This window comes from Pagrus pagrus, assembly GCF_965226575.1.
Source record: "Pagrus pagrus genome assembly, chromosome: 24".
Lineage (NCBI taxonomy): Eukaryota > Metazoa > Chordata > Actinopteri > Spariformes > Sparidae > Pagrus > Pagrus pagrus.
The window spans coordinates 11,530,397-11,554,926 of record NC_140206.1 but is presented as its reverse complement, the minus strand read 5'-3'; the positions used below and the strand labels follow the sequence as shown (position 1 = coordinate 11,554,926).

General features: G+C 41.9%; 1 protein-coding gene across 6 annotated transcripts in view; it reads right to left on the bottom strand.

Annotated features, from left to right (window-relative positions):
* Positions 1-24,530, bottom strand: part of zranb3 (zinc finger, RAN-binding domain containing 3) — a 125,725-nt gene that overhangs the window by 11,428 nt on the left and 89,767 nt on the right. For all 6 annotated transcript variants that reach the window (XM_084347157.1, XM_084347158.1, XM_084347156.1 and 3 more), the window contains 4 exons: positions 21,396-21,698; positions 15,882-16,036; positions 7,629-7,733; positions 4,442-4,584 (listed from right to left, as the gene is read on the bottom strand). In XM_084347157.1, the coding sequence (XP_084203283.1) occupies positions 4,442-4,584; positions 7,629-7,733; positions 15,882-16,036; positions 21,396-21,698 (706 nt within the window). The remainder of the gene's footprint in view (positions 1-4,441; positions 4,585-7,628; positions 7,734-15,881; positions 16,037-21,395; positions 21,699-24,530) is intronic.

Below are 24,530 nucleotides of genomic sequence, written 5' to 3'. Positions count from 1 at the left end.
ATGAAACACCCTGCTATTTAAACGGGTAGGTGTTGCCACTGTTAAACCACGCTTTTAGTATCTCCGCTCAGGCCCGCGGGCTATATGCAGGGACATTTTCATGCATTTCAACCACCTCCATCTGGACAGAATGCTTCCTTTGGGAGAGAGATGGAAAGAAAAAAAAATAAATAAAGGAAAGATGGATGACAGGAGGCAGAAAGTGGAGGAGGGAGACACATCAAAGAGGAGAAGTTTCTGTTGGAGCTGAGGGGAGATGAGGAAGAAGGTAAGTCTCCATCAAACACACGAGCTTCCTTTGCTTCAAACAGTCCCAGCACAGAGGCTGGATGAAACGAGATACCTTACACTAAACTGGAGTCCAACTGCGCTTCTGGGAGAGAGTGGATGTATGTTTTTGCATTTATGCAGCTCGGTTCTTGGACAGTAATTCTGTACGCTAAGGCGACTGTCGCTACTTCCTTAATGCACTGCTTGTTGCAATACATGTTTCTCACCACTGGTGGCACTACAGAGCAATGTTTACACAAGTGGCTCGCTCTGCTGTTTAGATCGTGGGAAATACAAACAGCAATACATTCCTGCGGGTTTCACACTATTTCACTGACCAACTGTTGGTGGCGGGAGCAGCCCAAGGAATGCAGCAGAAAAATAAGCTAGCAAACACGCAATATGCAAGATTTGGTAACCCAGAGTAACACCAGAGTACCTGCTTACTGCCGCTTACTGGAAACTTTTTATACATCCCTGACTGTAGATACCATTAGCTCGTTATCTCAGTTAGCTGTGCAGCTAGCTGGACTACCAGTGGAGTGTTGGCGTTTACACTGCTAGCACAGGAGCTATGGACCGCTGGCAGAAAGAGGTTTTCAGGCCGGGGCTAGCTGGTTAGCATGCTAACTTCAGTAGATATCTCTGCCACACAATATGAGACATATTTGAGATAACATAACAACTATTATTTTTATTATTATTATTATTATTTATTCACATTGTGTTGATAATTGTAGTTATTTTATTTATTTATTTATGGCTGCCTGGCTTTGTCAAAAGGTAACAAATTCTAACAACCAGACCTCCAAACGTCACTATTCGACATGCTGTATGTTATTTTTTTAAACTGAACAAAATCCAAAGTATAAAAACGACATTTTTTTTGTACAGGAGCTTATGTAACGGACTATTTCTTGGACGAGAGCAGTAAGTTCCTAAAGTCTCTGCTGGTTGCTTGGTAACTGGTTGGCTGCTGGCGGTAGCTTCATATTTACTGTACAGACATCACAGTGGTTTCCACTTTTTTCATTTGAAAAAATGTATTTCAGCGATGCCTTTAAGACAACTTTCCTCAGTTTTGACAGCTACAGTAAATGTAAACATGTTTCACAGGTTGCAGCGGCTCTTACAGCACTTAGCTGTGTTTTTCCTGGTTATGTTGACATGCTTTCGTGCCGGTAGCCATTTGATGCACACAGCTTCGGGAGCACTGTGGTGGCAGCGGGTTGCTGACAGCGTACCTGCGGAGCTGCAGAGCCGCCGACAGCAGTCTGGCTCCTCACAGGCCGGCCTACGGTTCAGCTCAGGGGCCAGGGCCTGCTCAGCTGTGTGAAATCAAACTAACAAGCCGATGCTCCGGTCTGGTTCAGCTGAAGTTGCTATGATTGATTGCCTGTAACTCCCGCTGGTCTCAGTGATACAAGGCTGGTACAGCAAAAGTCTACATACACAGCGTTGGTCCAACCGCAGAGAAAGATGGAGCTACAAATTCTTAGTTTTATATGTATGTTTAACTATTAGCCTGAAAGATGTTAAATGATTAGCTCCGCCATGGAAGTTATGTTTTCATCGGTGTCCATTTGTTTGTTTGTTGGTTTGTTGGATTAGAGGTGTATTAATTTGGCTGGTATTAAAGGGAACTTTTAGGTCTGCTCTCTGCTGGGTGCTATTCTAATTATGTATTTTAAATCTCTGTATGATGATGATGATGATGATGATAAACATGTTGTATTTACAGCTGTAACCATTAAGATTTCAGTCCTTGTTGATTTGGTGACACCTGTAGCCATATGAATCCTGTGAGGCAGTTACACACTGAATGAAAGACCCTGACAAGTTGCATGATGGGAAGTGTAAAATCATTTTTTTTTTTGCAGTATTTCAATCAAATTTGTCTCTTACAAGTGCTCAAACTTTATGCGAGTGCAATCTAAAACTGCTGGATTAACTTGAACGTAAGCTGCAGTGAGAACACGATGCCTTCAGTTCTCTTATCTGTTTTCCGTCGTTTCAGATACTGTATACGTACTACAGTATACGATTTCAGAAATAATGATATTATGCGGATGTTGAGAAATGCAATTTTATCCACACATTACCATCAAGAGTTGTTCTGTGCAATGTGATTGTTTTTTTCCCCCTTCTAGCAATCTAGGCAAATAATATCCTCCATTGATTTTGTGTACGACTGCTGTGTAGGTAAAAAGTATCTTTCTCCATCCAATTCAATTAAACCGGTGCTCACCTGTGCATTTTCATTTTAAGTAACCCATCTTATTTTGAATATCTTGAATGCTGCAGTGCTCAGTTATGATTGGCTGGATAAAGTATTGCACTGAGAAGACGTTATAACAAACCTTTGCCTGGACAATAGTTAAAGGGGCACTACGTAGTTTTGGAAGTGAATCATACTAACCTCCCGTTTCTTAGTAACCAATAAAATTAGACACCAATATAAAGAAAAAATTAATGTATATATACCTGAAAAAAATGTATTCACATTCTTACTTTATAACAATGTTGTATTATAGAAGCAATACTCCATTTATAGCCAACGTTGGCAGTCATTTCAGCAATAAGACGTACTTAGGCAGGATGCAAACTGGATTTAAATCCTCCTAATTCTTCTAAAATCACTGTAAATCACCGTGAGTGGCTTATGACGAAAATACCCACGGTGTTGGAAACCCAGGCAAAGTGCATTAAGTTTCAAGTAGTTGAAAACCGAGCGTCTCAGCGCTGCGAAGGTGAGCCGCGATCTCCCCGCTGAGCCGAAGCTGGAGCTTGATTGGTTCTGATTAGTGAATATATCAAACAGGTATCAAATCAAGCCGGGCCAATTGCCTCCTACTCACACCTTGATTAGGTTCATGCACCCAAACACGTTCCCCGGTCGAGAAACACTCTCTCTCACTTACACACACACACACACACCAGTCTACCCTGTAATTGGCAAACTCTCCCTGCCTCTATCCACGCCAGCTGTAATTAGTGTGCCAGCAACAATGCTTGTTTGTCAAAAAACACACATGTACACATACACAGCACTCATCCCATCCTCTCTTACGCCTCAGCTGACACCCTTTGATACACCCACACACACACACACACACACACACACACACACACACATAAATACTATTCAGCCTTCCATGATGCCTGGGGCAGTTAGTATTTACAAATCTGCTCGTTTCTCTGTAAAATCTCCCACATTGCTTCTCGGTTTCTGACATAATGTTAGAAACTAATTCATCTCGCTATTTCCACCATTTTAAAATGTTCACACGCTGGCACAACAGGGACGCTACATCGATTTATTACTTACCGATCAGCTTAGAGGGGAAAATATGTCTTCTTCTTCTTCCCCTTGATACAGTTAACAGATTTATTGACGACGACAACGGAGGAAGATTTACTTCTTCAAGTTTTCACTAATTTTTTAAGTAAAGTGTCAGACAGAGGAAACCACCAATTTTGTCAACTGAAACAGTGCTTCTCAAAGTGGGGTCCGGGGACCCTTAGGGCCAGTTTTAAGGATCTGTTGCTAAAATTAGATTATTTTTACTGTGTTTTCCATCCATCCAACACAATAAGAGATTGTCTGACTGTATTTTGGTCATGGGTTTCATACACTTTCTGTAATAAAACATCAGAAAACATAAATCTTATCAAATGGGGGCCTGTGGTCTCATTTTTGGCAGTTTAGGGGTCATGAAAACAACATAAAAAAGTCTGAGAACCACTGGCCTAAAAAAATACAACTGCTGCAGGCACATTTCATCTACTGTAGCTAGCTAATCATGCTTGCTAATCATGCTAACATTGATGCTAGCTGATATAGGAATGTTTTCAACTAAAATAATTAGATATTGCCCCTTTAAAGCAGATATACAAAATGTTCAAACCATTCCTTTCTTTGTTTGTTTTTTCGGTTTTAGAAAGGCTAAACAGAAAGACAATCCCTCACAGGCGAGCACTGCTCTTACTACAGTATCACGCGCAATTCTTTATCAATCTTGACGAGCCTGCCTGATTATTTTAAGCTATGATTGATCACCTACTGGAATAAACAGTCAAATACCACCAAAATGTTTAAACACAACTAGGTTTTTGAAAGTCAAAGTAGCAGTAGTTTCCTTGAAAAACACATTTCCAGCTAGAATCTGACCTCTTGGTACTCGAGTGAGGGCGCTGGGTGGCGGCCAGCTGCTGCAAGCCCAGAGTGGGGCTGTGGAAGAGGAGGCCGCTGCGTCGGAGCAGTTTCTGCTTCATGGCTGCCAGGCTGCCCCATTCCTGAACGAACATCAGCACCTGCGGGGGGGAGACGACAAGTCACTTCATATTCAATTTGAAAGATGAAACCGCTGGAGCCCCTCATCTTCAATGCAACAATTGATTGTTTGGATATTGGAGCCTCTTTAAGAGCAAAACATTTTTGAGCTTTCCAATTTTCACAATACACTTGAGCTGAGAAGAAACAATCCAAATCTGCAGAGCACACACACACACCGACACACACAAGGAGACAGTTTTCGAGATAGTTGAATAAAACTCATCAAACCAAGAGAAAGCTGTATATGCTTTCAGCCAAGTCAAGGATTCAAAGAAAATCTGCTGGCAAAATAACAAATAGCAAACCAAGCACCGAGGCCTAATGGGCAATTTACCTACGTATATTTCACTGAGAGTGTTGTTTTTTCATGGATGATACCTTCTCTCAGAATAAAAAGACTATTTGTGTGAAGATAAAACTCAGTATGCATTATACAGAGAGCCGCTTGCTTTGTTTTGACAGTAATATTACTTATTATTCATTAAAAGCAATTGTTAAACAGCAGCAGATCAACATCAGGTAAAACAGATAAGGATAAAGAAACAGCGCGACACGATAAAACGACTTGACTCAGGCGTGACTTAAGGATGCAACAGTTTAAATGATTATAATGTTATTAATAAGCATATTGTCTCACGTCAATTAATGACAGGGTAAAGCAAATGTATGCCAAATCATATACAATTACCAAATATATATAAAAGCTTTATATTTTTACCATGTTTGTGCCTTAATTCTGACTCTTTTGATTGTAAACTCAAAAGAGACCAGCACCTTGACTGTCAACAATATTAAAGCTGCTGAAAGTGATTTCGTTTTATTAAAATAATAGTTGAATAGCTCTGTATTTCAACAGTAATCACCCTGCCCATTTTATCCAATCAGGAGAGAGAACTCCAGAGAGAGGCGGTCCTGAGTTTCACAAAACCAGCTGGAGCAACTGGATTTTTTTTTTTTGGTTGGCTCAAGATCATTAATTTGGATAATATGAATTTGTAGTTTTGATAAATGATAATACTGAATTTATGAGCAGCTGTATTTTGAGATTAGAGTTTCTAGCGTGAGGCTGATATTCCTATGGAAGCACGAGTTTTTTCTATTTAGCCCAGAAGGAGATCAAGGGTCAAAGTACTGCAGTCAGCATTGATGTAATGTCATGACTGATCACAGAAACTCTGCTATACATATACTGGATTGCTGGAGAACTCCTGACAGGGATACAGATGAATACTACAAACAAGCTTTACAAAAATCCTGAGATGGTAACTGTATCACAAGGTCGTCAAAGGTCAGCCGAAAGTCACGGGAGTCGAATCAGATGTCAAAAGGCGTGACTGAAGGGGAGAGTGGGCTGGAGTTTCTGGCTTTCAGCTCCTCCAAAGGTCAGATGGGTTAATAGGTGAGTATCAGACATTGTGTGGGCGGAAACTGGGAGGGCTTTGATTTATGACTGTGAGGCTGGACAAAGTCGTATCTTAATCATGCTTTTGACTCTTAAACGAGGAGGCTGGTGATATTCTGTGTTGTGTGTGTATCAAAGCATGTTCCTTCACTGCCATGATCACACACCGTAGTTTATTTTGTCTCAATCCCACAGACCCAACGTCCTGCTGCTGGAAATACTCACCGCTGTGGCAACGACTTGTCAATCACAAGCTTTATGCTATTTTCCTCTAAATGGGACCATCATTTACAAAACGAACATCGTGCTGGATTGAAGAAGACTTGAAACTAGCGATTGAGACCATAAACTCACGTGGAAACTGTTTACTGAGGTAATAAGTCAAGTTAGAAGTAGGGTCATTTTCTCATAAGCTTATATAAAATCAGATTTCTTTTTGAAACCAGTGGAGTAACCCCCCTTGAAAGAATGCTCCATCCATATTTTATACAGCACAGTCAACGCAACCTTACAATAAGCAATCATCTAGTTAGAAATGTATTATTTGTGTTTAATTCCCTTGACTAAACTATAGATTTATAATAGTTTCTCATTTATTCTCTCTGAAACGTTTGCTTGGCTTTGGTTTCACTGTGTGTAGGTGAGTTTACGCACCAGTGCCTCCACGTCCGAGCCGTGTTGCAGCCCACATTAAACTGCTTGCTCAGTATTGATTTTGATGGACAATTGGAGAGTAACAGGGCATAAATGATGGGTCAGAGGATGGATGCAACTCACGCCTTCGTTTTACAAACCAACATAAACAACGTGACAGGTGGGGCGTCTGTCAGCCGGCTCCGTTACTGCCACAGCAGATTGCAGGATTTAATATTAGCTGGTTGGCATGCGGGGTCGTTTGAGGCGATGATCCGTCTCCTTTAACGACCCTCATAAAACGGCACTTTCTCTTTTTGCTGGTATCCTTGGCTGCCCAAACCCCCAAACCGCCCCCTCTCTTATTTCCTCTCTCCATCACCCCCCCTCCTCCTCCCTGCTCCCTCTTTCGGGCCCTGCAGTGGTGGATGTAGGCGTCCTCGCTCCTCCTATCTGCCGGGCTTCTACCGCGCTTCTTCCTCATGATCAGTGGTGTCATTAGTTTCACATGGGAGTGACACACGCATGTCTGATATCTGTTTAATAGCCTTGTGCCTCATCTTCATTGGGTCAGAGGGATTGGGGAGATAGCCCTACTGACTGTCATATCACACTAAATTATCTTAGTCTAAAATTAAGGTCATCCTTAAAGCAGCCTATGGGCTTACGAGCTGAGAAACTTTTAACTACACTCTTCAGCTTAAGTTGAACTTTCTGTCATCTTGGAAACTGTGTAAAGTCACATGATTGAGTTTGTCTTGTCTTTCCAATCAATCAGAAAAAAGACTATCGGTACATTTTAAAACCTAAAAGTCAACTCCACTGGAATTCCCCTTTAAGGCGATTTTCACAGTAATGACACATTAAGCAGGAACATCTCCCTCGTGTAAACGCCCCCAATCCACGTGCACACCCACACACACTCACGAAGATCAAAGCACCTGCAGGAGGCGCACACACACACAGAGCCTGGCGGGAAGGGCAGACCTGTATTCGATTTTCCCGGCGCTGGCTGAAGGCCTCGGGCAGGTCGTCCCAGTTGGTTAGTTTGATGTCCAGCGGGACGAAGCTCAGGTTCAGTGGAGTACCATCCTAACAGATGAGCAGACGGAGAAGAAGAAGACAAAGCAAGAAGATTTGTTACTCCTGTTACTACTAATATTACTACCACTACTAACACTATTACTACAGCTACTACAATATTAATGATACAAATCTTAAGGGTGTTAAAATGTAGAAGCGTAGCCCATGTCATCCTATACAAAGTCTGTATACATGTATATCTCTGATATCTTTAAGGTCTGTGCATTTTTTCTGATAATATTTAGCTTTAATAATAAATTACAACGCTGTTATGAATCATTCCTTAACTGTTTACACACCTGTTATTGAAGATTCATAGTAGGAATGCTAGTTTTTCTTTTTTTCGACAAATCCATTAATAGTGATATCTCTCCGGGCAGATAGTTTGGGTTTCATTTTCAGAAGCTTTGAGATATCTGTCTCTGAGATTTCTGCCTCCAGCCCGATACAGTGACGGTAAATGGAATTTCATTGCCGGTGCTCAGGCTGAAAAAACGAAAAATCTAACCAGAAACATTTCTTTCCAGAAACGGTGTCGCCATCGCTCTATCCGTTGATAATCCACCGAACAAGCTGCCAGCAGTTTTTATGAGGACTTTGTGTTCCTGCTTCTCCTTTTTATAAACCAATAATTCTTAAAGGGGCGCTATGTTGATTTGGAGAACAAATTCAAACTCGGAATTTTTATTTTTACAACACAAACACAGAAATATTTATCTTTTCCATAACTGAATAAACAAGCTGTTCTCAGAGGAACATAGGAAAAAAATGCAATCAAATTTATATCATAAAAAATAAAAACTATTTGTATAATATCTAAATAGTAGATTGGGTAAGATTTGTCTTTGTGGAGTCTTGAAAGGAATAAAAACAGAACCATATCAGCTATATTATTCTTATATTTGTATTGAGGGTTTACATGAATAACAGCTCATCACATTGGGACTTCAAATGGCACCATGTAATTGAAGCAGTTAATCTTAATAGAGCTGAAATTATTAATCGATTGACGGTAATTAAATCTGCAAAGTTCTTGATTAATGATTATTTTTTAGTTTATACGCCAAAACCTTAACAAACACTGCAGGTTTACTTAATGTAGTTGAGAACAGACAACAGTTTTCAGCCCTAACCCTTCACTCTCATCCACAAAGCAGAGATAAATATCCGTTAAACACACTCAGTGGTTGTTTAAAGCTGTAAACGGAGCTCCAGAGCATAGTGGCACCACTACGCTACACCCTTCATGGTTCTTTGGAGGTTCCTGACGGGCTCCTCGTGTTTTCCTGCCCAAACAGTTGGTGAGACGTGGGATTGGCTGCTGAGTCACTGGTGTTACCAAAGCAAACAAACACAACCACGCACGTTTACTTGCTCAGTGTACTTCCAAGTGAATGACGATGCAGCAGCGGAGATATTGTTTCACTTGCCTGACGAGAATAAATGTCAGGGTAATATTGTAGTTATATAACTCCCATACAAGCCTGGGAGGAGGGATGGAAATCTCACTCATGCTATCAAATACATGTCGGTGGGTGTCCTTCTCCTTTCTCATAAGATACGACAAAAGAAGTCCATTTAATGCTAATATTACTGTCTCAGATGGCGTTGCTGTGAACTAGCAGGATGAAGTCAAACAGGGGCTGTATCCAACTGTGATGAATGTTTTCTGTTCCTCCACTTGGGTTAGAAAAGACTTAAAGTCTTTGATGTCTAGTAAAGTTTTCTTCAAAACAACATGTAGCTCACTGTAATGAAACTTTCATGTTTGGGCTCTCGTAGCCAGCAGCAGATGTTTGTGAATGCACTTTTCTGTTTAAACTGATTTAACTATTGATCAAGAAGCCGCAATAAACCCAGACTTCCTCACAAAATCTCATGTTTTTAAGAGTTGTGGAGTGAGGAGAAACTTTGCTACGTCAAATGCAAAGTTATTCATGTCTTCTTGTATATTTGGCATTAAAGGCAATACATTAGCTTGTGTCTTTCCTTCTGTGTCTGAACTGCGTCTAACCTCCCAACACAGTTTCAACTGATTCCACTGTTGAGACTAAACTGAATGAGGACGACAATCTATTGACGGTAAACATGTCACATTTTACAAATACAGTAAGCAGTAATCAACATAGGCTACCTCTTAGAAGGTGGTGGAGAAATTCACCAAACTTCCTTTAAAAAATCGCTAATTTTTGTGAGTTTTTGAGGAAAAACTTCAGAAACTTTGTCAAATGCAGCCTACAACAAATTCGTAACTATTTGGACATCTGTGTTAATTCAGCAAACGTTATATATGGAGATATTTCTTTATTTGTGTAAAAAGCATCGTGTCGTTTTGTCCCAGTGATCTATGTGTTTATATATAAAGTGTGGGGAAGTGAGGCTCATTTATGAACTTCTACATTATTAATGATTGATGAATTTTATTACTTTTATTTACCATGGCACCACTGCTTCCCTGTTAATGTTAATGTCCCTGTCTCATTCCATCCTGAATTGAGAAGCATGTTATGAAGTCTGTTTCAATAAACACAGCTCGTCCTGCTGACATTTAGTAATGATTGAGATATCACTGTGATGATGGTTTACAGGTACATGTGCGGGCGCTATTAATATCCACAGCCATGCGCAACGGTCACGCATTGTGCTTCTTTTAATCTGTCCTTCTAGCTCTGATAAGTGGTTGGACAGGCACGTGTTTCAATATGCAAAGGGTTGTTTAAGGGAGTTTCTACGTCTGTTTATGGATAATTGTGGGATTGGAAACGAAGATTTATGGAACAGAATCAGACGTACACACAGCTTTTCAAATCTGATGAATATAATGTGTATGTATTTTTCTGAATTTGAGTTTTACGCATCCAGCTACGAGTTGAGAATATTGTCATGTTTTGGCCGACTGCAGTTATGAAAATACTTTAAATGACTGTGCCATAACTGCCCAGTAAAGTTTGTTCCAGTAGTGACGTTGCCTTACATCCTGACATCGTCTTACTGCACTGCTAACTTTCAAGTGTGTTTCTCACAACTGTTTGACTTCAGTTATTGTCTGTGTTCCACGTTTAAACTGCAAAATTATTTCATTTAAGAGTTTCCTCAAGGATTAGCATCAAACGTAGTAACCTTGTAGTTACCCCGGCTGAAAGACTTAAAGATGCAATATGTAAGAAATGACCGCCTTTTGAATTCATCCTCCAAACAAATAGGGGGCAGCATATCACCAGAGTAACTGCTAACTGCATCTGCCAGTAGCTAGTTAGCTCAGTTAGCCATGCAGCTAGCGGTCCAGACTGGGAGCTCTAAGTACTAGGGGAGTGTTGGTGTTGTTTGTTTCTTACATAGAGCACCTTTAATAGATTGAAATATCTAAACAATTATTTATTTGTGTGCAGTGTGCGTCCTGTAGCGCCACCATTTTTGGTTTTCAATTTGGTACAGTCATTCATGTCACACTAAACTATTGTGATCCCTTCACTTTTCATCTGACCCAAACAATTTATTTTAGTTATTTAGTTAGCATTTAGCTCGAAGCACAGCTGTGTACAGCCTCAATGGGCTTATTGCAAATGGTCCACAGTACAAAACTAATGTAACAGTTGTCATTCACATGAGAATAAATCAGTCTGTATTGAATTAATGCTGAAACTACTGAAAGCTGTAAGGTCTTGTATGAAACATGCATGACAACTGCAGCACAGAAACCCTCTATAATTACGAGCCACAGAACCAGCTTCATAGTGTTTACATGCAATTAGTTTCATTGTGTACTGTAGCTCCATTTGTATTAAGCTACAGATATTTTTAGCCAAGCAATCAGATTTCTAATGACCAACGTACAGAACTTAGATCCAATTACATTCAAGTCCTGTAATTCAGATACACTTTATTCCATATTGGTTGTCATGGTAATTCTTGTGTTAACCAGGGAGCTCGTTAGCGATATCTCTCGTTTCCTCCCCTTTATTCCAATATACGTACACCACTTTGAAGCTAATGCCTCTCTTTAGACAGTTCGCATGCATTAGTTATAGAAATAATGAGCATTATGATGCGTATAAAAAAAAGCCTCCATATATCCACAAGAACATACCTCACTGTGATTATGGGCAATCACACTGCCGCAGTCAGGACGTAGGTGCATAATCATTGAAAAAAATAACCACAGTAAAGAACATATTCAGTTATTACTCCGTCATTAGCACTAACTACTGGCAGTTGGAAGCCTGAGAAGCAATTTACCCTCACTCACACCGCAGTGACCGTGCCAAACAGGAACATTGTAAAAGAAAGAGGCTGACCAGTGAATTTAGGGAAAAGCCACAATCTGGATTTCGCCATTAGAGCCACTTCAGGAATGGAAACAGCAGATGGAGAGGACAGGCAAGGAGACGGGAGAAAGGATAAAGTTTAAAGGTTAATACCTGCCGGCAGCCGACACATGGATTTGGAGATACAAATCAACATTAGGAAGTTTTTACTGAGCTGTACCCTCAGTGCACAGAGGCCCCGGTGTTTATCTGGATTATGGTAAAATAAATATCATGGAGAGTCAGGGGAACGCTGGAGCTGTAACAGCATGGAGCGAGAATAGAGGCTTGCTCGTTGTGATTGAAAAGGGATGAACTATCCTCCTCAATAACAAGCTCAAAACATGGCTTCACTTCAAAACCTGACAACAACAATGTTAAAATATGACACTATACACTCATAGTCCAAGAATTCTCTCGAGGTTGATTTATTTACAGTAAAAAATAGATCTTATTTTAAGCATACATGAATTTAAAGTAATTTTGATTTCCGAGTATTTAGGATTTCATATAATAGGGGACAGAATACACTTCCACAATGATAAGTTAACTTCTGGACGGATATTTTCATTATTCATAAATTAAGCAACTTGCTGGAAACTGACAAAATTAGAAGTGGTTTTTAACGTTGCACTTGGTGTCACATGTTTCTATTTCTTTTTGTACGACATGAATCACATTTATAGACACCTGCAAGCTCAAAATAGCTAATGTGATGGGAGAAATGGCAGCTACTAGCATAAATATTGCTAACAAGACCTAGTTAGCTAGCAAGAAGGTAGCAAGAAATGAACAGTGAGTTTGTCCCAAAACCATCAACAGACAAATTACACCGGGGATCATGGAGGTACCCAAAGGAATGAATGGACAAAGTTGACGAACCGAGACATTACATGCCTGCAAGCAAAACTTTACTCTTATGAAACCATCCAAGCAGAATTGAATAAATATTACAGAGATAGGCTTAAGCTCGCTTGATGCTAATAGCTATTTCTGCACTCTGAGCTAACAGGAACACTTTTCTACACAGATGAAGGCACATAAACAAAACCTTATGTTGATCCCTGCAGATATAATACATAATACATTGTCTATAGATATGGCCCTGACAATTATGGATTTGTATGGCATTTTAATGGATTATTTCGGGGGTTCGTCACAATGAGTACCACAAAATACGGGGAGTCACTCAAAGGTAAACCCCACACATCTGCTCCTCTCCTGCTGTTGACATGAAACGAGCCACCCACCCACCTCGGAACAGCGAATCCTTGAATAAAACAACTGTTTGATGTGTAGAAAATGGATATAAAATTCTTAATACTCTCAATATTTCTCATTCAAACCCCGGTGACAAATCTTCCTCTGATTGTGCTCTGAGCGTCCCCCTGTGTGAATTCTACGCCTGGTCCAGGATTATCCCGATGTGACAGCTTTCCAGCCAAATTCCTACAGTTTATCATTTAAACGACAGCGGGGGACATTTATCTCCACGGCTTATCGTCTCAGCCACGCGTACATGACACTTGTCTATTGCCATCAGGGTAATATTCCATTGGTGATTCAGTTCAGCGCTTTGGACTTCTCCATGTAAAACCCTCTTGTCTCTTATCTGCGTTAGCGGGGAAGGAATCTGATCCCTCATGAATGAAACAAAAGGGCGTTAAGTATCACAATCCGATCAATACGGAGGTCTGTTGGCAAGTGGCCCTCAAGAAGAGTGCCAAGAATGCACAGGAGTGTAATCAGAGTCAGACTGGGGTTAAACTGTAGTTTATCTTAGTATGCTAGGGCGCAGGAAGTGCCAGAAAGTGCAACGACAAAAGCAGCTGAAAGGACATTTTACTTGATTATCTGAATGAAACACCTCAAGTCTGCACACGAAAGCCCCCCGCGACTTTCTTAAAAACATAACATGACTGGTTGCTTGTTGTTGTCTCTTGGTCAGCTCTTTTCCGAGATGAACCGACTGCAGCTTGTTAGAGGATATCTAAAAATTTATGACTGATCCAACACACATTCCCTCCACTGTCTGCCGATGTTGTTGTCGTTCATCACTATTTGAACGGAGCAGCGAGGGTTTAGCGTTTTTTACTTTGAACATTCTTAGCAACTATTTGTTTTTACGCTGTTAGCCCGAGGTACGTCAAGAAGACAGAAAGCAGTAATATTAAAGGTGTACTCAGGTGATTTAGCACTACACTTCCATAAAGTTGGGGGACAAAACCTACGCAGGTGATGCAAAAATGTTCTGCGTTTTAGTCCTCGTTATTGGCTCCTTATTAGCTCCTCGATACTGATAAAAATATATGATAGAGCTTTTTTCACGACAAGTCAGCTGATTTTGATGCACTACATCTGTCGACCCTTTAAATTCACATAAATGAAAGACATATTAAACGAAAGCCTTTCACGTCTGTCTTCTCGTGCGCTGACATATACAGGAGGATTGAAGATGAGAGACGGAAAGTTGGAAGCGGGCTCGGCGATGGGCAGACCCTTATTAAATCGTATTGGTAATCCTTTGGTAATTCCTAAACCTTTAATTTGTATTGAACCAGAGAATATGAATGGATTTGAAGAGCTTTTCTTTCCCCTTTTACCGCACAGCCTCGATCAATCTCGAAGAAAAGAAAGAAAAAACACGGTGAGACGACTCGAACAGGCTCTCTGTGAGACGGGAGGGAATCAGGGTTAGCGTCAAGCATCAAGGTGATTCAGTAATAATGTTACTGTGTTGAAACTATAATGACAAATCATAGCATGTTTTCCACGTTCATCAAAGTTGGCTTCCGTTGCCATGCAACTTGAAATTAGAACAACTCGTAGCCCTTTCAATCACCATTACTTCAGAAAACATTTCTTGAACCTTGACTTCTCAACGTTATCTTTTCTCCATCTATCAGGTTTGCTAATTGGCAATATGTGCAAGAACTGCATGTCTGTATTTTGTATGGCTGTTTGCGGCTCCATCTTGATAAAGAGATCTTGATCTCAATGAGACTTCCCGCTCGAAATAAGGAATTAATTATGTTTTGTTCACTGTTCAGCTGAATATAGCGGGAACAAGCTGGTGAGGAACAAAACATCGAGGGGGTATCAAAACTCTGCATGCCCTTTCAGTTGTATTTATTCATACTGCCTTGAGACCTGAAATAAAAATGACTACATCAGACACTTCTGACTTTAATTTAGAAAGTAAGAGGAGCTCTTGTTCTCTGACAGTTAAAGCTGCACAAGATGGGTTTGAACTTTAGCATTTTCAAATAGCTGCGGATAACATTTCAAAATGTAATACCCAGTACACAAAAGTGTGACATATCAGCCGTTGTACAATGTTTTATACTAAAGGGACATTAGACAACAGAAGTGTTCACGTGGTATTTTCTTTTTGTTTTTTCCCCCTTTTCAAATATTGCAGGCCTTCATGCTAGAATGCAGTTAACGTAAGGAGAGGTGAGGGTGTTGATTGACTGTACAATGACAAAACAACCTGCTTTCATTAGGACACTGCCGACGTCTTCAAAACCAATGGCCATACTCATACTAAGGGGATACTGAGTGCCCGAAAACACAAACATCACAGAAAAAACTGAGAAAAAACTAAAGCCATAGCTACTTCCACAGCTAATGCTCCTTGGCTAGCGTCAACCTGTGGAATAATGCTGTAAGTGTAGGTGTCACTTTAAGGGAAAAGCATTATAAAATCCATTCTTACTGCAACATTCGTTCCCAACCTTGAGTAAAAAAAGAGAGACGCCAGAAAGAATCATTATTAAAGCAACTCTGCCCCCCCGCTGAGCCTAACCATTATCCAATATGCACAATCACACGCTCACACCGGCTGCGGTACCTTGGAGTAAAGATATATTCGGTCTGTGTACTGGCTGGCGCAGAACTGCAGGCCCGGGTAGACAGGATGGGCGGTGCCGGCGGCGTCTCCATCATTGCCCTCATCATCGTCATTAGCATCGGCAGCAGAAGACAGACACACCGCTGCTCTCCGGTCTGCAGGGAGAGAGGGAGAGGCTGACTAATATCTCACCGAGTATTTATTATTGACTCATTATTGGCTTTCACAGCTTTATTGGTGCATCTGTTTGCTCCTCTGGTGATGCGATGACTAGCGGAGACATTAAACTCCAGCAGCTTTTGAGACTTATTATGCACAGCACAATATTGAGACGATATGACATCTGTAGCAGATCATTTAACCGTGCACGCATACGACGCGCATGTCGGAGAAAACTACCTTAAATTAAGGTTTATTGCTTTCAAACACTTGATTATAAAATCTGAAATGAAAACGCTTAATTTTCATATAAATAGGAGAGAAAGTCAATCTTGCTTTTCCCATCACCGGCTGATACAGTTTAACAACCAGCCTACATGTTGAGGTCTAAACAATCACAATGTTTCTGAAAGCAGAGAGAAGAATTTTCCAGCACTGACGAATATAGCATGACCTTTACATGCAAAACAACCTTTATGAAACACTTAAGGAAAGGGAAGAAATGAAAAAGCATAATAGGTCTCTGAAAAATGAATTGTCACTACAATGGGTCTGTGTTATGAAAAGATTACATGTGGAAGATTCACATGAAAGCAACAACATGTCGTCTGTATGTACAAGAACTACTGTAGCTGGCTGGCTAACACGCTAACCAGCTGTAGCATGAACGAACCACAGTCACGGTCACAGCAGCTCTTTGAGCTAGCTCACTTGCTGTCAGACATGAAGCTATTTAGCTACGTCGCTAACAGGTCAAAGAGCTAACACTTTATTCAAGAGGCACATTGGTAGCGCGGAATTTTTCTTTTGCAGTTTACTCTGAGAGGGGAGGTTAACGGATAATAACTACCTATGATAGCTTCCTCTGTTTTGGTTTCTCTGTTCGAGACAGCTTGCTATTGGTTGACGGTGCAAACGTGCCTGTCAAAGTTGAATCCAGTGATTGCTCTTGGAATGAAAGCTCATAAGGATATTACCCGGAAAATGTCGCACTATCCGTTTAATGGCGTGTAATACTGTGCAGCTACACTGACGGCCCATTTCTTTGACAGGAAACCTCCCAATTTATTTTTCTCAAGTTCGCTCGAGAATTTGCCGAACAACAGGATGGAGACGCAGCGAGAGGGCGAAAAGCAAGCGAGCGAGAGAGAGAGAGAGTGATAAAATGACAGTCGCAGATGGAGAGAAACGGAGAAAGAGAGGAGAGAGAGAGCGGGTCATTAATGTCAGCAATGTAGCTCGCTCATCCTGCCAGCATCTAGCAAGAAAAGGTCAGGCGGTGGAAATGAGACCGCCACTGCTCGACCACGCTTCATTTAGACAATGACCTATAACACTCTGATAATACTCGCCTTAAATCACTTCGCGTGGCCAGTTGTCTGCCTCGTCTGTGCGTGTGTGCGCACCTGAGGATGTGTGTACGTCCATTTGGCTTGCTAATGGGGGGAAAATACTGACACAGGCTGATGTCTGTGACAGGAGAGTTTCCACCGAACAGGTGCTACCATGTACCTGCACAGGGTCTCTGGTGGTTTATGGGACAGAAGCAGCTTTTGTGCTGAAACACTGAGAGGGCTGGAACAAAGACATCCCTCCCGTCATGCTTTGAAGGTGGGCCAGAATTAAACTATGTTTGGATTGTCAACGCAAATGAGCTCAAGATTTTAACCTTTAGTACCACGACACGACAGTTACTATCAGCAAGATATTAAAGGCCCCGACCAACATATCTTCTCTGTCAGCTTTGTAGTCAAAGTCAGAACAGTTTGGGTTATTTTAAAAGAGTTTTGTGTAGGTTATCTGTGCGTTTCCCACTGGTTTGAAGTGGGCAGGATTTAGTTGAAAATAAAGTTTTAAAAACAATACATCTACAGAGCTGGTAGAATAAAAATATCTCTGACATTTGGTTCCAGCTTTGAGGTTTGTGAGCCAATAGTATAACGCCGTTGGCATCTCGTTTTATCCTAAAACTCTTCAACATCGCACCTTTAAATGAGTTCATGTAAGTACTGCAGGCTCTTAAATAGGAGCTGAGGTTTGTATTTCTAATTCACCTGTTGTCTTGATAAACTCAGCATAAAGTCTATTTCCACAGCACATATTACATCAGGAGAACAGTCGTGTCGTACTCACCATACAAACACCGTTTCCATTTAAACCATCAATTTCATTCACTCCTACTGCCGTTTTTTTAAATGTTATTAAGCTCCCGCCAATAAAACCCCACACTTCCTGCACGGATGCCTTTTATTTGAGACGTCTGCTTATAATTTGAGAATTAGTTACACTCTACCAGTGTTTTTGTCTGATATTCGTGATGCAATTATAAGCTAAAACTTGTTTTGTTTCAAGGTGGAATCATCCTGATCAGTCAGAGTCAAATTCTCTCTCTGACCTATGCCGCACAATGTCCATATCCTTCATTTTTATGTTTGCTGTCCTCGCAGGTGCAATTTCCCCGGCTCTGGTAAGCGCTGTTCTAATCTCACCCTGGCTTCAGCTGGAATGGGCCACTTTGTGTCTGAAAATACCGAGATGACCAGACAGAAGCATTGTGCAGCGCTACAAGCCCAGAACCCAAACATTTTTATGACAGTAGCATTTCACGAAATCCCATCTATCTGTCCTTCTACCTCTGTAATGAAACCTAGCAGCTCTGCGATGTGCAACCTATATTTGTTGCAAGCAGTTTTCCCCCCCTCTCCTTCCCCCTGTTTGCAGTGGCGGAACGCGCCAGCTGCATTAAGTGGGCCATTTATACGATGGGGGCAATTCATCTTACAAAGCCGTCTTATTAGACTGTCACTTACACAGTATGAACAGTGCCTTCAAAACACCCCAAGGGATTTATCTGTTATTTTACTGCGAGAGAAAGAAAACAACGCCTAATTGGACTGAGTCATCTCATCTTCTGCAGGATCGAAACAAAAGATCTGAAAAAAAAAAAAAAAAAAATCAAAATTCTTACTGCGCATTTCAAGTGTGAAGAGGTTCGGTGCAGCTGCTGCAACGTTTGAACTAACATCCACGTAAAAAAAAGACGTGCATCCGCGTTTAAATGTTTGGGTCATGCAGATGGATGGAGCAACAGACGGTAAGGAGAGAGAGACGGAGAGGTGGAGGACGAGTGATTGCCTGTCTGTGCTGTGAGGAAAGTAATCTCAGAGCAATCAAGAGATGTGGGTGGCCGACAGCGCTGCGGTTTGCCTTCTAAAACCACGGGCAGGTAGAGGAAAATCATTAGGCTCCGCTCCTGACCCCATAGGTCAATTTTATTGGACAACCGGTGTGTTTCATACTAAACCCACGCGGACAGAGACGGACCGTCAACTGCTCGCAACTAACAGACTGACTAAACACAAACAGGATAGATGGATGGACGGACAGACCGGTAGATTAAAAGATAGATAGACACATGGATGCTGTGGATAGACAGTAGACAGACAGCTGCATACAGTAGACAAGACAGATAGGTAGAAAGAGAGAGAGAGACAGACAGAAGGGCAGATAGATAGATATAGACATAGGCAGCTACAATATAGACAGACAAACACACAGATTAATTGATAGAGAGCTACATACATAGAGAGTCAGACAGAGACAGACAGATAACAAAGATATTAAAGCATAAAGACAGGCTGGTAGGCAAAGACAATGATTAGCTAAAGAGATAGCTAGCTAGCTTGGTGAAAAGACAGACAAACAGACAGCTACATAGCCAGACAAAATAACAGACAAAAGGCCGATACACAACCGTAAGATCAAAAGACAGCTAGCTAGCTTTACCGTACGGGCAAAAAGACTGTCGAAAGGCGATTAGATGGCTAAACAGAGACAAGCAGATGACATGAAGCTTTCTATGAGGACAGCTTCACAGGTAGACGAACAGATAGACAGTAATTTGTACAGTAGGCTGGAAAGACGGCTAGCTAGTTGAAAGATGGATGGATGGATAGATAACAGAGAAGGACAGATAACAGAGCTATGGACAAAAAGACACCGTAAGACAGAAAATAAGCTAGCTATATAGGAAGAAAGATGACACAATTTGGGATAGATGGATAGATAGATAAATAGATGGATAGATGGATCAGTTGTCTCCAGGGAAAAGTACATGTCTAAAGGGGAGGTGGGCGGCAAAGTTGGCATCCAGCAGTGCCTCCTTTGTGCTGCCATTTCTGATCGACAGTGAAGCTTTTATCGCTCCCCTAGAGTCGCTCTAAATAGATGTGTTTTTTAAAAAAGAGACCGGGCCTTTCGCTCACCTTTGGTATTTTTTTTGCCTGACAGTGGAGGGGGGGGAACACAGAGTGCACAAGGCACTGCAGGGGAAGCAGCAGTGGGATTCAATCCTAGATCGTTGGGGGGCACAGGTAGCTACAGAGATGGGAAATTAACCACTCGACAATCTCTGGCCACTAATAGATGTCAGAGCGTGTGTGTGCGCGCGTGTGCGCGTGGCTCTGAAAGGGAAAGAATCTGCCAAGTTGTTGCACACTGATCTTAGGATGTTAAAGGCTAATAGGGGTTGATAGCTTGCCTGTTAAAACCTAAATGGCTTGTGTTCCTTCCTATATTAAGTATGCTGGAAGAAAGAAGCTTTAAAAGCATCCCAGAGCTGCTCCCAGCTCAGTTTCATCCTTCAATAACTCTGCCCCAAAATGTCTGCACACTTTCAGAGGCAACACCCAGGTCACGGGCTGTTCTTAGACTCTGCTAGTCTGGCATTTTTTTTAAGAGCTCTTCATATTGCACACGGTGTAATTAGTTCTTTGTAATTAGCGCAATTTATTGCTTTGCGTATCCCTTTGAGACACGAGTACTTGAACACAGAGGTCTTAATTTGCAATATTACACACTGTGTAATTGGGAATTTGTTTCTTCACATCCCTAAGAGACTTGCAGACATGTACACATATAACCAGAGTGGACGGGGGAAGCAGGTTGTGTTTCAAGGAGAAGTTGGTGTCGGGAGGAAACTTGTGCCTTTTATATAATTAGTGCTCAGTTCACTTTATTAAAAACTGGCCAATCAGAAGCTCACCGGTTGCCTACTGGACAGTGACTGAAGCTCAAACCTTTGTGTGTATGTTGGTGCTCTTGTATCAACAAGCTGCACTCTGGAGATTAGCGCGGTTTTACTCAATATCTCCTTCCTGAGTGCGGAAATAGGCAATATCCCCAACTAGACACTAATAATAGTAAGAATAATAATGCCGAGCCACATATGGAATGAGATATAGTCCCTTATTGGTTTGAAGTGATGATATTAAACAGCATTATATGGGCAGGTGACAACGCAGCACCAGCCAATTTCCCTAGATATGAAAAGGAGAAGATTGCAGGTGGGATTACCCTGTGTGTGGTCAGGGGGGAGGCGGCCGCCACCGCCAGCGACGTTGTCGCCTCGCTCTCCCGCTGATTGTTTGCCTTTGAGCTGCCGCTTGTCCTCCTCCTCCTCTGCTTCTCCTACTTTCTGTTTGTCTTTCAGAGGCTCATCCTCCTCCTCCTTCTCCTCTCCCTCGCTCTGTTTGTCTTTGCCCGATCTCGGAGGCTGGGCTTTTCCCCGGCTGAGCTCCGGCTCGCTGTCGGAGCTGGAGAGGACGACGCATGCCTGGTCCCGCTCGGCTGAGGGGGGTTGCCGAGGCCCGGGTGGCTCTGAGCCAGCGGAGAGAGAGAGGGAGAGGGAGAGAGATGAAGATCACTTTATTGGCCGAGTTGCACAGTGTAATCAGACTTTGAAGAGTTTCATTCCCTGGCGAGATATCCATCATCTGAAGAGTGTGACAGTGTGACAAAATGACTTCTGACATGAAAGTAAAACTCAATATGGCTCATTAGTGATGTTATTAGCTATCATAAGTCCTTAACTGACTATGTTAGAAACTGTGTCAAATGGATATACACAAGCAGGATGTATGTATTTATAAACGAGAGACATATTAAGCTTATTTTCACATTCATGATTTTATTTTGCATTACTACTAGAAAGGGTTTACACGCTTTAATGCTTTACATACCGTCTTCCCCTTCTATCTGAGACACTCTGTTTTAGCCCTTCCCAATACCCAGTCTGCTCTCATTGGTCAGCTCACACACGCCTGAGCCAGCACCGCTCGATGTGTCTCCCGTGCTCAACAGCACAAAGCTGCAGATAAAACACCTGCCGTCCCCCCTTTCACCAGCTCTGAGATCAAGCAGCCAATATAATTTGCCGGGAGAATGAATTATGTTCGTGTCACATTGTTTCCTTAATTGCACGCCCGCATCATGCGCAATCAAACCTAAACAAAATAATTGCCAGCGATTGCTGCATCTGTGCGGCGCTCCAGCCGGCCGCAGAGAACGCCGTTCAACAGCTGATAATGGCGCAGTGCCAGACGCAGTCCTCGCTTTAAAGAAGCGGCTTACGGCACCTTGAAGACCGGCTATCAAGCTCGTCCTGCGGTTCCACTCTTAAACCATTCATGTGATTTTCATTCATACCGAATGTTGTAATTCAGTGAAGGTCAGGCAGAAATCTAAGCCACAAAAATGTTAATGGATTCAAGGATTATGGAATTGCCATTCATAGACTTACACATTGCTTAAAATTGTACTTTTAAGTCGTGCTCTGAGGCGCTGCCGCTCATAAATGGAGGGTGTGCTTTATCAAGGTAAAGCTAACAGACAGATTAGCTGCTAAAGGCAAGAAAACAATTATTTATAACTAAATGTAAATGTCACAGAACTTCTTCAGGAGAAGTGCTGTACAATTTCCTTCCCCTACTTTTCCCAGTTAAATTTAAATCATATCCTTTCACATTATTTGTTGAACTTGAGGTGTGAAATCTAACAAGACAGTAAGTTGTGAGACTCGGGGACGCAGAGGGCTAATTAGTGATCCTGCCTCTCTGTGGCTTGTTTCTTCAAAAGGCCAGCCTCTAGTCGGCTCCCTGAAATGTCATCTGAGTCTCCGGGCTCCTGGCCCCACAGCTGCCCCCCCTCCGCTAACAAGCCGAGCGAGACCGCGGAGAGACGGCTCAATTTGTGTTAAGCTGTCCCCACCAAGGAAGATGTTAACGGGGAAATCCTACAGGGCCGTGCCTTGACTTTACCAGCCAACCTCCTTGTTTTCCCCCCAATCAGGGGCCCATTATGTCTGTAGTGGCTTGATAAGCTTCCAAAATTGAGTCTCGACATCCAGACACACAATCATGCTACTACACACGAGCACATTCAAAAAGCATGTGATCCTACGCATGAGCCGGCGGCATAAGCTTATGAGGATTCACATGAAAAATGACACACTCGAGTAGTTAATAAAAACAGGAAAAGCTTTCATTGCAGTCTGCAGGGAGCGAAACAGCTGCAGCCTGTGACAAAGAAGAATCAAAGAAGAGGAAAATACTGGGTCCTCAAATATCAAACAGTAATGCTGGATTTTGTTGTTACATGCACAAAAATCTGTGAAAAAAGAGAAAAGAAACAGAAACAGGACAAGAATAAAGTGCGAGCTGAAAGGTGTAGAGAGCCAGGAGATAACCAAATTGCCCTCTTCCTGTATACATCTCTCACAGTAGGTGCTGAGAGACAAATTGCTGGTCTACCAGTGAAAGAGCTGGAGGACTGAACTGTGCCCACGCTCCCGGCCTGAAAAAGCTGCAAGCACAGGAACTCGGCACCACTGAATCAACCCCCCCGAAAATGGCTGAGCAGAAGCCGCCTGGATGTTTACTGGCGTAAAAATCAACTTTAGGAAAATGTTCATGACTAACCCACCTGAGATGCCAAACACCGTCACATAAAGGAGGTTATAATCCTTGACAGTTTGATTAAAAACACTTCTCGATTACTGACAATGCAGCACAACAGTGATTCAATTTGTGTCCAATTAATAAAAGCTGAATTACGTAAGAGTTACACTCCCCTGCCACTCAGGAGATAACTTTCTGTGGTAGATGGAGAATTGTTGGCCGGAGTGGATGAACAGATTAAGCGAAGCATGCCACCTACAGAAATTCAAACTTCACCAGAAAGCTTTGGCTTCCCACCAAGGATGTCTCCAAATATAAAAACTGGCTTTGACGATTCACCATTCGCCAAACCTCTCCGCCGAACGGCGACTGTTTAATCGTAGCTTAGCAACCATAGCTTGGCACAGCAGGCCTGTCGAGTGTTGGATTTCTCAATGTGATAAAGTCGTGTTCCTGGGGCTGTAGTAAGAGCAACACTCCAGATAAAGATATAAAGGTTGTCTATTTTAGACTTTTAAAAGGCTAAAACACAAGAGCAAAAGTGTAAGGAGTGGATTAAATAGTGTGTTTATCTGCTTTAATGTAAGTCATGTTGTTGTTAGCATGCCCCGCTACCTAGCTTTTTAGCTACAGTAGCAAAATAGCATTACTTTCACGGTTTGAAGGCATATAATCAACAAGCTACATTAGAAAAATTCCAGTTGAGGACTGGAAATGCATGGGAACTACAATGCTATGTCAGAGCTTAAGCTAA